General features: G+C 40.5%; 2 protein-coding genes across 3 annotated transcripts; both read right to left on the reverse strand.

The window, feature by feature from the left end:
* Positions 1–905: 905 nt before the first annotated feature.
* On the reverse strand, positions 906–8,402 carry LOC138618602 (inositol-trisphosphate 3-kinase A). Of its 2 annotated transcripts, none has more exons than XM_069694456.1 (8): positions 7,957–8,402; positions 6,873–7,792; positions 5,313–5,397; positions 4,579–4,792; positions 3,392–3,596; positions 3,194–3,295; positions 2,588–2,659; positions 906–2,469 (listed from the first exon to the last, which is right to left on the reverse strand). In XM_069694456.1, exons 2-8 carry the CDS (start codon positions 7,734–7,736, stop codon positions 2,221–2,223), a joined length of 1,791 nt encoding a protein of 596 aa, XP_069550557.1. In that variant the 5' UTR covers positions 7,737–7,792; positions 7,957–8,402; the 3' UTR covers positions 906–2,220. The 2 variants fall into 2 exon arrangements, with proteins under 2 accessions (XP_069550557.1, XP_069550556.1); XM_069694455.1 differs by having other exon boundaries at positions 5,304–5,397.
* Positions 8,403–8,492: 90 nt separating this feature from the next.
* Positions 8,493–13,620, reverse strand: LOC138618603 (seipin-like). Its single transcript, XM_069694457.1, has 10 exons — positions 13,546–13,620; positions 12,538–12,793; positions 12,349–12,427; positions 12,087–12,230; positions 11,947–11,982; positions 11,117–11,251; positions 10,934–11,031; positions 9,363–9,492; positions 9,147–9,225; positions 8,493–9,007 (listed from the first exon to the last, which is right to left on the reverse strand). The coding sequence occupies exons 2-10, from the start codon at positions 12,786–12,788 to the stop codon at positions 8,877–8,879; spliced, it is 1,083 nt and encodes a 360-aa protein (XP_069550558.1). The 5' UTR covers positions 12,789–12,793; positions 13,546–13,620; the 3' UTR covers positions 8,493–8,876.
* Positions 13,621–14,350: the final 730 nt, after the last annotated feature.

Consider the following 14,350-nt stretch of genomic DNA (forward strand, 5'->3'; position numbering starts at 1 on the left):
ATGGGATTATTATTTTGTATTAGGGTTTTTGTGTTGTTGTTGACCTTTAGTTTGGTATGACTGCATGTACAACGTGAACGTGAAACTGTAAACAGTGTGGCTTACCCTTAGGGGGACTTGGCACCCATGACTTACCCTTAGAGGGACTCTCTCTCTCTCTCTGTGTGTGTGTGTGTGTGTGAACCATGTCCTCAAGGGGACTCGCCCTCTGTGAACCATGTGTATTACCTTGGCGGGGCTTGAACCCATGTCTTCACGAGGTCGTTTCCAGCTCGGCGTAGGCATCGTAGACCGCTGGACTATCTTCGGCGCCAGAGGACGAGACGAGGCAGGAGGAAGTGTCTCACGGAGTTCACTGGGAGCTTCCAGCGACTCAACCGACAGTCTGGTTAACTCAACAGGTAAAATATTCTACTTCACCAAGGTTTCTATTAATGGTTGAAATTTCACCTGTTGATGGTGATTCAACTTTTCGTGAAGTTGAAACGTTTGGAGAAATTGAAAAAGTTTTGCATACACTACACATCACAGGAAGATATTTAATATCACTGCAGACCCTGTTGAAAACATGTATATCTACTATCCAAAGAATGTCTGTGGCAATTTTGGTCGCATTTGAATGAATATTTATGTACGGTGGAGTTATAGGTTGCAATGAGCCAATAGCCAAATGTCCATCTCCTGGGAAGGTAGATGGTGCAGTGATTAGTGCTGCTGCCTCTCAACTCAGTGGTTTGGGGTTTGATCCCCCCCCCTTTGTCAAGACAAAAAATTAGAAACTCATCATTTTTTGGACGACATGCTACTTTTGGGTCGCTTTTTGGCCACCACGCCACGGGCACACCGATCGACGAAAACACATTATTTTGATAACTTTTAATTCCAAACATGTCAAGAGTGCACAGAATGCATTTCAAGTCGACAAAATCTGCAGGAGGAGTTTGTTAAAGTACAACATGTGTGAATTGCCAAAAATGGCGACTAAATTAAAAATGGCGGACTTACGATTGAGTTGACGTAATGGTGCATAGGAATTTTTTTGTAAATCTCGGTGTGATACACGTGTCCACCGAATCTCGTGCTGGTAGGTAAATGTAGCCGTAGGGCATCTGTTTAGGGGGCGCTAGCGAGCCATTTGGCCACGCCCACTCGCAACTCTACTGAAACACATTTTTCGCGGGGAGAGATTTTTGTATCAACTTTCACGAGTTTTTGAATATGATAAAGCCTCCAAAAATGCATTTAAACTTTCAGAATAAAAAGAATAATAATTTTACGAATAACAATAGGGCTTTCGCACCTTTGGTGCTCGGGCCCTAAAAACAAACTGATTCTGATACACAAATCTGTTTTCAGGTTTTGGACTTTTTCTCTACTCTTTCTTTTTCTGGTGAGACATCGAATCATTTGAACATTTATTGAAAGGGAACCATGAGAAAAGTTCAGAGGGAAAAATTCCTGTTTGGAGGAGCTGCTAACAACCCATAGACATCTGAAATGTGATCCCAACAACACACTACTTTTTGTAAGACGGCAGAAGACAAAAAGGTTGGAAACCACTGGTATTGATTTTTAACAATGTTGTATTTTAAAAGTTATATTAATTTTTTATCAAATATTCATCTGAAAAGTAACTAAAGCTGTCAAATAAATGTAGTGGAGTACAATATTTCCCTTTCAAATGTAGCGGAGTAGAAGTAAAACATAGCATCAAATGGAAATACTCAAGTGAGTTATTACAATACAATAATAGTCTGTTCAACCATATATATATGTGTGTGTTTTCTTTTATGATCATTATGAGATATCGTTTCCGCTGTAAACAAATGAGCTCAGCATGTTTCGCAACACAAGTGAGCTCTTTGAGGTCTTCCAAATCAACCAAATGAAAGGAGGGAGTCATTCGCAGATAAGGACTGCACATGTTGGATTTTAGGTCTTTTGTTAATGATAGGTTTTTTTTAATAGAAAAGTAGAAAAGGTCTTAATTTGTAACACAATACTGTCTCTACTGTTAAAGTATGCACATACCAGATGTACAACTGCAAGACAACCACATCCCATTTCTAAGGATTTTAGCTACAGCACACTGAAGTCCCTCGTTCCTCTTTCTCAGCCGGTGAAGACGGATTCCCTCCAAACAAATCCTCCTCTGTTGCCTCAACAGTAAAAAGTGTAACCGCAGTTGTTTTGTCCACCAAACACAACCTTTAAAGTATTTCATGAAACACTCTTTTCCTGTTCACAGCTGTCCTCCTGCTGCCAGGAGGCCACACGGATGGCCTGGCTCAGAGAGGTGATGAGGGACGTCAGGCCGATGAGGTAGCCGTCCTCCCTGCTTCCCTCAGCCCACAGGACGTTGTGTTGGAGCTCCTTTGAGTCGGGCAGCGAGGTTGTCTTTCCAAAGTCTATCATCCACACGTTGGCCTTGCTGTGGTCGTGGACGAAGAGAAGTGAGCTGCCAATCACCTGATCAGGTCAAACATGATTATATTCACTGTAAGAATATGGGATGAACCTGAGCAATGTTTTTCACATGTAGTAAATGCAAGATGAAGCACAATTAAACAAGAGAACATAAACCAACCTCATGGGTTCTGAAAAATGGGGATTTCTCCAATGCATCACTCAGGTCCACGAGTCTGGAGTGGTACGCTTTCTGAGAATAAACATCAGTACAGTTGTGGTTTAGAAGCTGCATCTGGTACAGTTACAACAAAGTAGAAGATTAATGTCATAAACTGGGGAGAGTGGAAATATCAGGAAGTCTCAGATTTGGGAAGTAAAGGAGGAAAATCAGCAGAATGAGTAAAAACGTCTTTGAGTTTTTGTTTTATTTTTTAAATTATTTAAAATTTTTCAGATCTTTAGCGTAATTTAATCTTCATACGTGCTTGTTGTTAGTTTATTTCTCATTAAATCTTTGTCAAAAAGCTTTCAACGACATGGCTTGTGTGGTGTGTTGAGGTGGTTTTGTGTACTCGGATAACTTTCGTTAGATATGCACAGCAGGCATCCGTCCTTTTCTTAAAACTGAATATGATCCAACTACAAGTTTGTATTCAGTTTTTGAGACTCCTCTGTCTTTTAAGTTTTTAATTTTAAATTTTTAGATCTGTTTTTAATAGTAATTTGATCTAGGATTTGAAAGAAAAATATTGTAATTTAACTTTTTATGACAGACAGAACTGACCAGAATGTCCAGCTGACTCCTGGTGAAGTAAAGCAACGCCTCCGTGACCTGAGCTAAAGTCTGAATTTTCCTGAAGTCCCGCTGAACACTGCCGTCCTCCGTCTGATTCACAGAAGCAGAAACACAACAGTACAGACACATTCAGGTAGTGAACATTTTTAAGATAAATAGGTATTTCTTACTGGACGTCTCTCCTACCATAATACCCTCTATCCTGAAGCCCATCGTGGATGTAGAGCTGGTTGTATCCCTCCACTGAAGATAGCGCCACTTGGTCACCCCTTTCTGTGCGTGTTCCTCTGCTGAAAGAGTGGATGGGTCTATTTTCACCATCTTCTGGTACATGTCGCTCCGCAGGCTGGATTTGGTGCGAGCTTTGATCAATTCCTCCTCCTGGTATGTCCTAGCAAGAAAACTCCCAGATAATATATCATATAGCTGAGGGCACACCAGGGTCATGGAGGCTTGTGAACAATCCGTGCCACAGAGCAAAGAGTTTGTGTTTAGACTGTCAAGAGTCACACTGAGACAGTTAGAAGGCAAGTAGCTGATTAATGGACCTGAAATTGAGATTTTTAAATCAGGTGCTGTTTCAAAGTTTAATAATGACCTTTGGACCTTTTAACATGGTCAAGAAGATGGACTGTAAATGGAACATCGCCAATTTCCCCCCAAAAAGCCCAATCGACAATCTATCTTCCGATGAATGTTTTTGTATAATTAACAGCTCGGGTGATTAAATGCGCTTTAAAGTTAAATTGTTTGTCGGTTTTGGCTGAAAACCTTTATTGTTCAAAAAAACATAACATCATAAGACAAAAACCATAACAAAACAACATAAAAATAATCATAAAAGCAGAATTTGGGAGTTGATAAAGGACCTAAAGAGTGACAATCTCGACCATTTGATCAAACTTCTTAAGCAGCTGAATGCTACTTTGAGAACTGTGGGAGAAAATGTACATGTAAGGTTAAACCAAGTACAGAAAATGGTTCATAATCGAAAAACTAGGCAGTCGTTTTTTGATTTCTGAATTACTAATACTCATGCAGGACACGGTTTGATCTCCCAGTCTAATCAAGGACAAAAGTGAAGGGAACCTTTTACCAGTGAAAAGAATGATTTCAGTTCCAATCGCTTAAGTATACAAGCCAATATAGAAATAAATTCAAATTTCAATAGCAAGAAGATGAGATGAAATCATACTTTGCCCCTTGCTTGTGCACATTGTCCCTGACATACGTTGTACACACTACAGCCAGTATAGTGAGTTTATTAATCTGAAGTATTGAGGTTTTCAGCCCCACTGATCCCAGTTATACAGTTAAAAGTAAAACTTTCCAAAATCAGGACTGGACTGGTCACATTTAGGGGTCAAACCTACCTGACTCCCATCTTGCAGTCCATGATAAGAGGCTTCCTCAGACCGCTCAGTAGGTCCTCCAGGCAGATGTAGCAGTGCTCCCCTCGGTTGACCAAGCCATGATACTGCGGGACAAAGGGTTTCAGTGGGTCTCCCATCAGGCAGTCCAGGCATTTTGCCTCCACTTCACTGTACAGTTTCAGTACCTCCCCTCCTTTACTCAGCTGGAAGTTTCCTGGTGATATCAGCAACCAGCAAGCAGGGACAAAGCAGAAAATTATTGTCTTTCCAGATGGTCATTGAGGAAGAAAGCTGAATGAGGATAGCAGCTGATTTCAAGAACCAAAACACTAAACTTCCAATCACTATACTTAAACCATATTAAGCTCTGATATGTTTTTCATGAATGCCTGATATGAAGTTAATTCTATGTGTGACCTGAATCCTCACAAAGGCTTTTTATTGCTCAGTTGTATGATGTATTAAATGAAAAATTAGGTCTGCAGACAGGATTGTTGTCCTTATTGATCCTTGACCTGATGAAACATGTTCTAAAATACAATGTATACACTAAAAATGCTTAATAAAACAAAATTGACTAATTTTCTTGACCCAGAACAGCTGACATTCTGTTGATAAAAGTTTGAGTAAAGGGATAAATAAGGTTCATTTTAGGGATGACACTGTCTCATATTCACAAGTGTGCTCGTAGAAAGCTTCAGAATCATGTTCTGAATGAACTGTACCACACATGCCTTGATGTCCAGCCAGCTGGACCCAGGAGCTCTGATGCCGCAGTGGCCATTGCATCAAGGTCAGGTAGGTTTTCCAGGAGTGGCTCTGAGTGGCATAAAAGAAGAGCAGATTATGTTGTTGTATGTTGCATTCTAAATTTGTTCAGAAGTTATCATCATCCATTTTCTCTCTATGACATATTGTGCTCAGGGTTTGGACCCAGCATGCCCTGTTTAAGAGGCAGGTTACATCTGTGACAAGATGTAAAACATACAGACAAAAAGATTCACCTGCAGGCAATTCATTTAAACCTGAATGTCTGCATGCCAGTGGCTTGCAAGCAGAGTTCAACCAGGACCTTCTTTGTGTGAGTGCACAGGGCAGGAAATATCCTCATCAAGCCTGATTCTCAAAAGTACAAATAAAAGCATTCCATGTTCAGTGACCCCATTTTACAATTTGTCCATTTCCCACCCCTTTTTAATAGGCTTTTGTCACACATCTTATTTTGCCACTTTACAGTAGGAAAAACACAGATGTTACTAATGGTGTTAACAATGGCTTTGGTCTGTTCAAGCATCCCAGTTAGTCATGACAGTGTGACAGCGAGTCAGCATGGAAAATATATTGAAACGGAAGCTGTTAAAGGATATTCAGCCATCATTGATTGCATTATTTTCACCTGCTTCCTAATGTAACAACTCAAAACATCTGCTGTGATGAAAGACACCAATGGAGCAATAACAGTTACACATTTATCTTTAATTCTCTGGCATGTTCTGACTTCATACCTCATTTGTACATTTCTTCAGATGAAAGCATGTGATGATCAAATGTAATTTCTCTCTTTGACAAGCCAGGATCAATCATTTCATGTAGCCTCACCACACTCTGAAAATGTTTCAGTAAAAGAAGAGCAAGCGCCTATTTATGTTTTACGTGCACAGCTAAAGTGTATGTACAGCTATTGTCTATGAAGAGAAAAAACCTTAACAGTTATGATCTACTTTGTATATAGACAAAACAGTTCCAACCAACTGGACGTGGACAATGGGAAACTAAAAAAATCGAGAGGTTTGCAGTTAGAAGAGAATGTCAGCATTATAATATTTACACAATTATTGTTCAAATTGCAGACGTTTGCATGCTAAATGTTATTATTTTGGTCACACATTTTATATTGTGACAATGCTAATTTCAATGTGTAAAACTCTTACACTGACTGTCTGCTGTTTAGCCTCTGGCAATGCAAACAAACTGGATTGAGAAAATGAGCATGTCCTCCCATGTCCTCCCCCCACTGTCCGCTACCCTCTACTCTCATATCTGTTGCAGCAGCCAGGCATGCAAACGCCATTCAAATCCGACCCTGTCAAAGTCCTCTTTCAGCCCCATGCAAATCACTAAGACCACAGGTACAAAAAACAGTTGAGAAATATGGCTTTATGCCACTTTAATGGGAACCCAGAGTAGCCAAATGCACAGGGGGATGCCAGTGTAAAGATTGTGATATCAAATTTCACAAAAGAAAAAATATAAAGTGCATCCATCTATCTTTTGTTTATGTCAGCAGTTCTCACCTTCTTAAATGTCTTCCTCTTTGAGTCAGCATCCTCTCCCTCGCTGAAAACATCATCACTCTCTGCCGAGGAGAAGTTGATGGAGGAACAGGAGGAGATGGTGGAGGAGTGCAAAAGCTTGGCAAGGATTGGATGTGGGGAGGACCACTGATGTATCGAGGAGTCCTCTGTCGTCCCTGCCAGTTCCTCGGCCTCTTCATCCTCCCCCTCAGGAGTCTCCCCATCACTCTTCTTCTCTCCCTCTACAGCTGAAGTCGAGAATGTCCTCCTCTCTTCTTCCTCTTCGTTCCTCCCTTTCTCAAAACTGGAGTTCCTACCTCTCCAGTTTTTGCCCTCACTGTTTTCACCGACTTTCGGTTCTTCATCATCATGATCCCTTTCTTTTCTAGCCTCCTCCACCCTTCTTTTCCCACTCCACCTTCCTCTCTCCCATCTGTCTGTGTCAACCTCATAGCTTCCCCCTAACCGCTCCTTCCTCCTTGACTTCCATTTGGCCTTTACTGCATCCCTTGCACATCTTGCAGTGAGCTCTATGCCTTCTTCTCTGTCTGTGCCTTGAGTTTTTTCATGTCTGTCCTCACTCACATGCTGGCAAGCGATGCTTGATTCTGAATCGAGCTCGTCGTCCGACTCTTCGTCCTCGCCTAGTCCACCAATGCACTGACTGTAAGGGGGGAAGCTTTTTGTCCACTGCAGGCTCGGTCTGGATCTCCCTCTGACCCCCCTGCAGTTGCTGGCTGGTCCTTCACTGATTGACAGATATTTGTGTGTCTCATCTGCTAGTCTGACATAAGAGTCATTCTCCATTGCTTGCTTGTTCTCCATCTTCATCCCCTCTTTATGGTTTTCCTCAGAAGTGTCCATCTCTGAGTCCAGTGTGGAGTGTAGATGGTGAATCTACTCCATGAACCCAAAATGTGCTTGTACAGCAGGGAAATATTTACAAGAGATGCACAAGTTTGAATATGTTTGAAGAAATAAATTTAAAAGTCTAAACAGATTCCGACATCAGCATTTCTGAGCTTTCTTAAAAAGACATAAATGCAAAAATAAAATTTCAAATGCTCATTTTTATCTAACTTACCTGACCTGTCTTCCTCCTGTTTCCAATGATACAAAGCCTTGTGCCTATCCGTGAGATACATCCCTCTCATTCTCTCTGCTGATGGTGCCACATTTTGCATGCAGTGACGTTACTAAGTTTCCGAAGCTTCATAGGTGGATGCTGGAGTTTGGCCAACTGTGCCGCAGGGCAAAAGGACATCCAGGAATGACAGCGTCAAACGGTAAGGTGTCCTCCTACCAGCAATAAATGCGTTTTAGAGGGTTTATTGCAGCAGTTGAACTGAATGGACTTTTATGTTTTTGTGAAAAAAAAAAGTCACACGTTATCTCTCATGCTTTAATCAGAGTTTTACATTTTGTTCAGCTAAAAAGAAGGTTAAAAAAGTAACATCTCAGCCAGCGTGATTGATGTTACTTGTAAAAGAAACAGCTCCACAATCTTACATTTCACAGCTGAAACCAAACAGAAGCTGCAGCCAGTTAGTAATTAGTATTTCAATATATGTTTGTGTGAGTGCTCATCACAAGTTATGGAGACCTAAAGCCGAAACACTGTTTTTTTTTTTTTCACAATAACACTTTATTTATTGTTTTTACACAATTCTCACAATATTTAAGATGTTGTCTGCAATTATTCATGTGTTTATGTATTTACTTAATATTGAACACCTTGGATCTCCATACAAGTGAGCACAAAATAATTGCTATGAAGTGCAAAGTGAAAAAAAGCCACTGGAAATTGAAGATATATATCAAGTGATGGCTGTTCGGATGTGTCAATCAAAGGGTGCCACCCCTTAAAGCTAAAACACCAGTATGGTACAGGGCACAGATGATGTACACTTTCTGAATAATATCTATCTTAAATCTCCATCCTACATCCGGATCACTCTCCACACTTTCTACCCTCCTTTTTTAAAGGCCTCAGGCTGCCTCTGATTAATTTATTTCACCCTGACCAAGTGTGTTGCTTATCTGCAGCTCTGTGCTGTTGCCAAATTGCAAATGGGGCTCCTCCCGGTTCAGATCTGTGGTGTTTATCTGGAGGGGACCCAGCAGCTCTGCAGTACCTGTCAAAGAATTTGTTCCTGCAGTCAAACACACTGCAACACACTCATATTGTGAGTACCAAGTGACTGAAGCAGAAAGCTTAAATAACATTAAAATTCTGTGTGCCTGTGCTATAGTGTCTGTGTTATTTCTTTGTACCCTCAGCTCCATCTCTTTCATCCTCTTGCTGGTTGCTTGTGTTCTGCCCCGTCTCTGACAGCAGTCCATCTCTTCTGAGCTGTAAGTAACAAGGAGCTACATCACCTGAAGGGAAACATCTAAGAGTTCACTCTCACTTGGACATAAACTCATGAAGTGTGCAACTGTGCAGCTAAAGAGAGTGCAGTGTTGTCTACAGGACCAGCTGCCTCTCACCTGGTCTGGTTTCCATTCCACTCTCAACAGCAGCCTCAAGTAGCTGAAGACGAAGAGGAGGCTGAGGAAGATGAAGTTACTGGACACGCCCACCAGGGCTGATACGACAGGAAAGTAGAACAGCAAGTATCTGAAGAGGGGACACAGAGAAAAACAGCATTATACATCTTGTATTTTGATGAGGTGCCTTTTAGAATTACTGCGTGGTAGTTGCATGCCTCCGCCAATCAGTCAAGTTGCAGTTTACATCCATATCTATCCAGACTCATATAATATATGTAGTGAAGACTACACATATTATTAGGATTAAGAATCCTTATATCCTTAAATGTGTTCACAGGTTTTGGCCAATAAAGCTGATTTACAGCAGATGATGCTTAAACCATTGAAGCTACAAATTCTTAAAGGTGGATGCTTCACAAACACCTTCAACCCAACAGCACAGAAGATCTGTACAATCAGCACAATTTCAAGGTGAACACCCAAGATTAGTGTCACTAACTCAGTATCTGACTTAATGTGAAATATGGTCACAGTCTCCCCTTCTGTTCCTGAGTTATGGTGTTAACTATTAGCCATAAAAGTGTTTTTGCGGAACATTTTGATGTCACCGTTAAGTTAACCTTTGACCTTTTGGATATAAAATGTTATCAAATTATCATTTAATTATTTTAGACATTTGTTTGAAGTTTTGTCATATTTAGAGTCTGAATACTTCAGTAATGTCAACAAATATGTCTGGTGAGGTCACAATGACTTTTGATCTTTGTCCCCCAAAATCAAATAAGTTTATCCCTGAGAGATATCAAATTCACAAGCATGGGACGGACAACCCAAAATCATAATGCCTCTGACAACGAACATCGCTGATGTGGAGGTATGAAAATATTCTTTCTTGTCCCCACTGTGTCTCAGTTGGCCTGATCTGTGCCAGTAGGTGATTTCTTATAATTACCCTCCACAGTTCCCACATAGAATATGCCTGAACTCACCATTAAATTGTTTGTTATGGCTTAATTCAAACAAATAGCTTGAGTTTTTCCACTGAAGTAAACGTGAAAGTCACTATTACTCATAGCAGAACATGTTTTGTGTTTCCATCTGTTGCATTTAGATCCAGCAAGCCTACTGCGGATACATTAGTTTCTCTTCCTCCAATGTAATATATTGCTCCATTTATCATTATTGAGTCACCGAGTGTCAGCTCTGAGTTCTGCTGAAAGAGTTTAACCATGGATTATGAAACAATGGGCTCTTTTGCAAGGATAAGTAAAAGGCCCCACCATCTCTCCCTTCAATAGATAAGGCTCCCCACTTGTGTCTTTGTGTCTATTTAGAATAGTTTCTTATCTCTTTGCAGTTGTTTTGGGTCTTTTAACTGAGCACTGTGACTTTCCAACATGCTTATATTAAGTCACTTCATGCAGAGGCTCTGGTCAATTCGCCCCCTGATGCAACAGACCTTTGTGGTCTGTTTAGTAAACCACCCAAGAATATAACCAAAATCAGATGTTTGACAAAACTGCTAGAACATACATACTAACATAAATAAACATCTTAGTGATTCTCACCTTATACCAGTGAAATGAGCGTGAATGAACAGCTGAGATGAGTAGATCTGGACCTTATTGGACAGGATCTCAATGACAGCTGTGACTGAAGGGGAATACTGAACATGAAAAAATACCTATTAGGTTCAGTTCGACAAAATACCAGCTTGTTCTCCAAACTCTTAAACAATGGGAAGGACTCACAGGGTCGTCCATGTACTCTGAGAAGAGCTCCACCTCCAGCACTTGTTTCTCCTCGGCTGCTCCGGTCAGAAAGGCTGGGAGGAAGAGCAGCGTTCCCAGAGTCCTGAGCAGGTCTGAGCGGTACCGCAGCATGCTCTGACCACAACAGAACAACACAATCACCAGGATATACAGTTGACACATTTTCAGCTTCTGGGGATTCATGAATCTGCTCTTTCCTTACAAGTGTATGATACCACATCTCCAGAAAGATGTTTTCAGTGATGAATTTGTAGGAAAGGATAATTGATGCTGCCATGGAAGCTAAAGTTTTTACTTCACTAACTCTGATTGGGTTACAGTCTGTGCTCACCTTTAATGAACACTAACAAAAGCTGATCTCAGTGGACTCCATTTTTAATGAGTTTAGTCCTGCATGGCAGATAAACCAAAACAAGTTCTGCGGCCGTGGGAGTGGATTTGACTGAAATTCAAATAGGCTCTGTGTGAGTCTGAAATATTGAAATAATATGAAGAATATAGTATATATGAAGATGCACAAATATATACAACTACAATCTTATAAGTGAATGCAGTTCAGTTACAAAAAAAACATTTGCATTGATCAAGCATGGATTACAGTACTGTTCTTCAGTGTTTAAGTAATTGAACTCATCATGTATCTGTATCTGTATCTGTATTAGTCATCATGTCACTTATTCGCTCTGTCATCTCGGTCACCTGAGCCCTGAGATCACCTTATGTTGTAGTTGAGCTCTGCACAAGCATAAGCAGCTCTAATCTGGATCTGATTAGGTTGTGGGGTTATTGTGCGTCAGCGGTGTACTCACAAAGCGAGAGCTGGAGGCGGACAGTAGTTGTCTTGCCTGAGAAACACACAGCAGTGCAACAGCGAATCAGAGGAGTTTGCAGTGATGAGTAATTAACCACTATTTTACATCATATGCACACAAATATTTGTACAGCTTACAGAGCGAGCAGAGGAGGTAACTTGTCCTCCATCCTGAGAGAAACAGGTTGTCTTGATCATAAACATTCCCAGCTCTTGATTGGTCGGGGAATCTGGAATATCTAGCTGCAGAGAGATCCGATAGGCCTGGCCGAATGTCAGCACCTGAATGTACATCGCAAATTATATTTTTGGGATATTTTCCATAAATGGACTAATGTTTAACACACATACAGATACATATAGTAGATAGATGCACACACATGCACATACAGTTACATACATTTTTCTTGTTTCTCATCAGAGATATGTTGGCCAGAGGATAAGAGCACAAAAAAGAAGCTGGTGATTCACAGTCTGTCCTGCAGGCAAAAACATGGTCAAGTGAGCAACAGAGAAATCAACAACCAAGCGATCACAGATGTACTAAAACACGAAGAAACTACAGCAGGGCAGGACAGGATGTACACACCTGTAGTAATAGTGAACAGGTGAAGAAAAAGCTGGGTTGGGCATGTAAGAGTAGTAGAAGCTTCCGTATAAAAAGGTGGCCACCCAGAGGAGCAGTAAGACAAAAGAGAACACTATGATGCCTTGTACAACTCTCTGACGGGCCCGAGACATCGCCATGGTGACAGCATAATAGAGCCTCATCAGCACCTGACCGATGAAGATGGATGCATCTCCATCATCTCGTGAACGCAAGGGGCTTTCTTGAGCCATAAAATCTGAAACCCAACAAACAATGAAGATAATGAAACAGTTTGAAAAACAGATCAAAGGTGACTGTAAGTAGCAAAAAGAACATACCGACTCAGTTAAACGTGGGTTAAGTTCCACAATCAGTGAGATTGAACTGTGTTGACTGTTCCCTGAAAAGTTATCTGATCCACATTCTCCTGAAATAAGGGCGCACGTAAAATTTTACAAAGTAACTTGATGTGGCTGAAGATGTCATGATGTAAAGAAACAAGCGTTCACATTCATCGTACTGAGATCTGCAAAACCACTGAGTCCAATCGCAGTCACAAGCAGAGAGGCCTTTCACATCAGATGACTCCAAACTGTGTCAACAGTCAGCTGCCAGTCTGACTTTATTATATGAGTCAGGCACAAAATGTATTGTGGAAGAATATAGGTGGATTAATGGTATTTATGACTACTGATTAGTAAACATCAGAAATCTGAAAAATTAAGCTCTTTAGTTTCTCACTTTGTGTGTCTCACCACAAGTTTTAGCGCTATCAGATCATTAAAAGAGGAAGGGAGCTGAGACGTTCTCACCACATGAATCAACGCTGCCATCAAGATGAGAAGTTAAGTAGGCAAGAATTACAGTGTGGAGATGCTAAAGTATATTTAATTCCAAATTAAATCCTGGCTGAAAACAGTCTAATTAAACTTTTTCTAATTAAAAAAATGTTCAGTATTGAGCAGTAATGTGCCTTCACTAGTCATCTGTCGTGCTATTAAAACTCACCTCTGGTTTGTGTTGGTCAACTGAGCTAGTAGGAAATCACCTCTCCCCTGTACTCTGAAGTCCCTTGGTCAAAACTTCATACTGTCTTGATGAAATGTGAACAGAACTCCCCCCCAGCAATTTATCCTTAGCATCCTTATTCCTTAGTGCCTCAAAAGCTGCCATTGGACGGTGTTTAGTCCATCCCACAAAAATAAATGCTGCTTCCAACTGTAACAGAGTTCTTATTGAACAAGAAGCTGCCAGCAGGGTCGAGGGAACTGTGGTAACCTTGTGAAATACTGAAATAAATACTCAAACACTCAAAACAGATGCAACATTACCACTTTATGATCTCCCTTAGTTTTAGTTTTAATGACTGCATACCTTAGAGCAATTATAAACTGACTGTTTTAAATTTGAAGCTAAAACACATGACATTAAGAAAGTGTTTTTGAAAAAGTACTTCAGTCATAGAATGATTGTGGTTTACTTAGATACATCTTGACCTTCCAATGTATGATTGCAAGAAGTATTATCACATAGAAAATACAGTATTTAGAGCTGTACTTTTACTTGTGATGGTCCATGGCCCTGCATTGCTTTTAGAGTGCCTTAATTCTAAATTACGAAGAGACAAAAATCCCCTGTTACTTGATCTTATCTTAAAATCCATGCAGCTGTTCTACTGCAAAAGAGAACCGGTTCTTTTAAAATTAAAAACAGAAACAGTTTCTTTCATAACAGAGCAAAGTTGCAGAACTTTCAGTGACCTTGACCAGGATGAATTCAATTGTTGTTGATACAAATGTTTTATCGTATTTTG

Source organism: Brachyistius frenatus, unplaced genomic scaffold (assembly GCF_029030835.1).
Source record: "Brachyistius frenatus isolate BFR_SWC_R1_liver_20210118 unplaced genomic scaffold, ASM2903083v1 Contig_17, whole genome shotgun sequence".
Lineage (NCBI taxonomy): Eukaryota > Metazoa > Chordata > Actinopteri > Embiotocidae > Brachyistius > Brachyistius frenatus.

Excerpts from the sequence above, each read along its gene's own strand:
- LOC138618602 (XM_069694455.1), bottom strand. The coding sequence starts at position 7,736 with ATGGACACTTCTGAGGAAAACCATAAAGAGGGGATGAAGATGGAGAAC. Across the intron at positions 3,597-4,578 it reads GACTGCAAGATGGGAGTCAG|GACATACCAGGAGGAGGAAT; the intron begins GTAGGTTTGACC and ends TTTTCTTGCTAG. Across the intron at positions 2,660-3,193 it reads GGAGTCAGCTGGACATTCTG|AAAGCGTACCACTCCAGACT; the intron begins GTCAGTTCTGTC and ends GTTTATTCTCAG.
- LOC138618603 (XM_069694457.1), bottom strand. The coding sequence starts at position 12,788 with ATGGCTCAAGAAAGCCCCTTGCGTTCACGAGATGATGGAGATGCATCC. Across the intron at positions 11,032-11,116 it reads CAGAGTACATGGACGACCCT|TATTCCCCTTCAGTCACAGC; the intron begins GTGAGTCCTTCC and ends TTTCATGTTCAG. Across the intron at positions 9,008-9,146 it reads TGAAAGAGATGGAGCTGAGG|GTACTGCAGAGCTGCTGGGT; the intron begins GTACAAAGAAAT and ends ATTCTTTGACAG.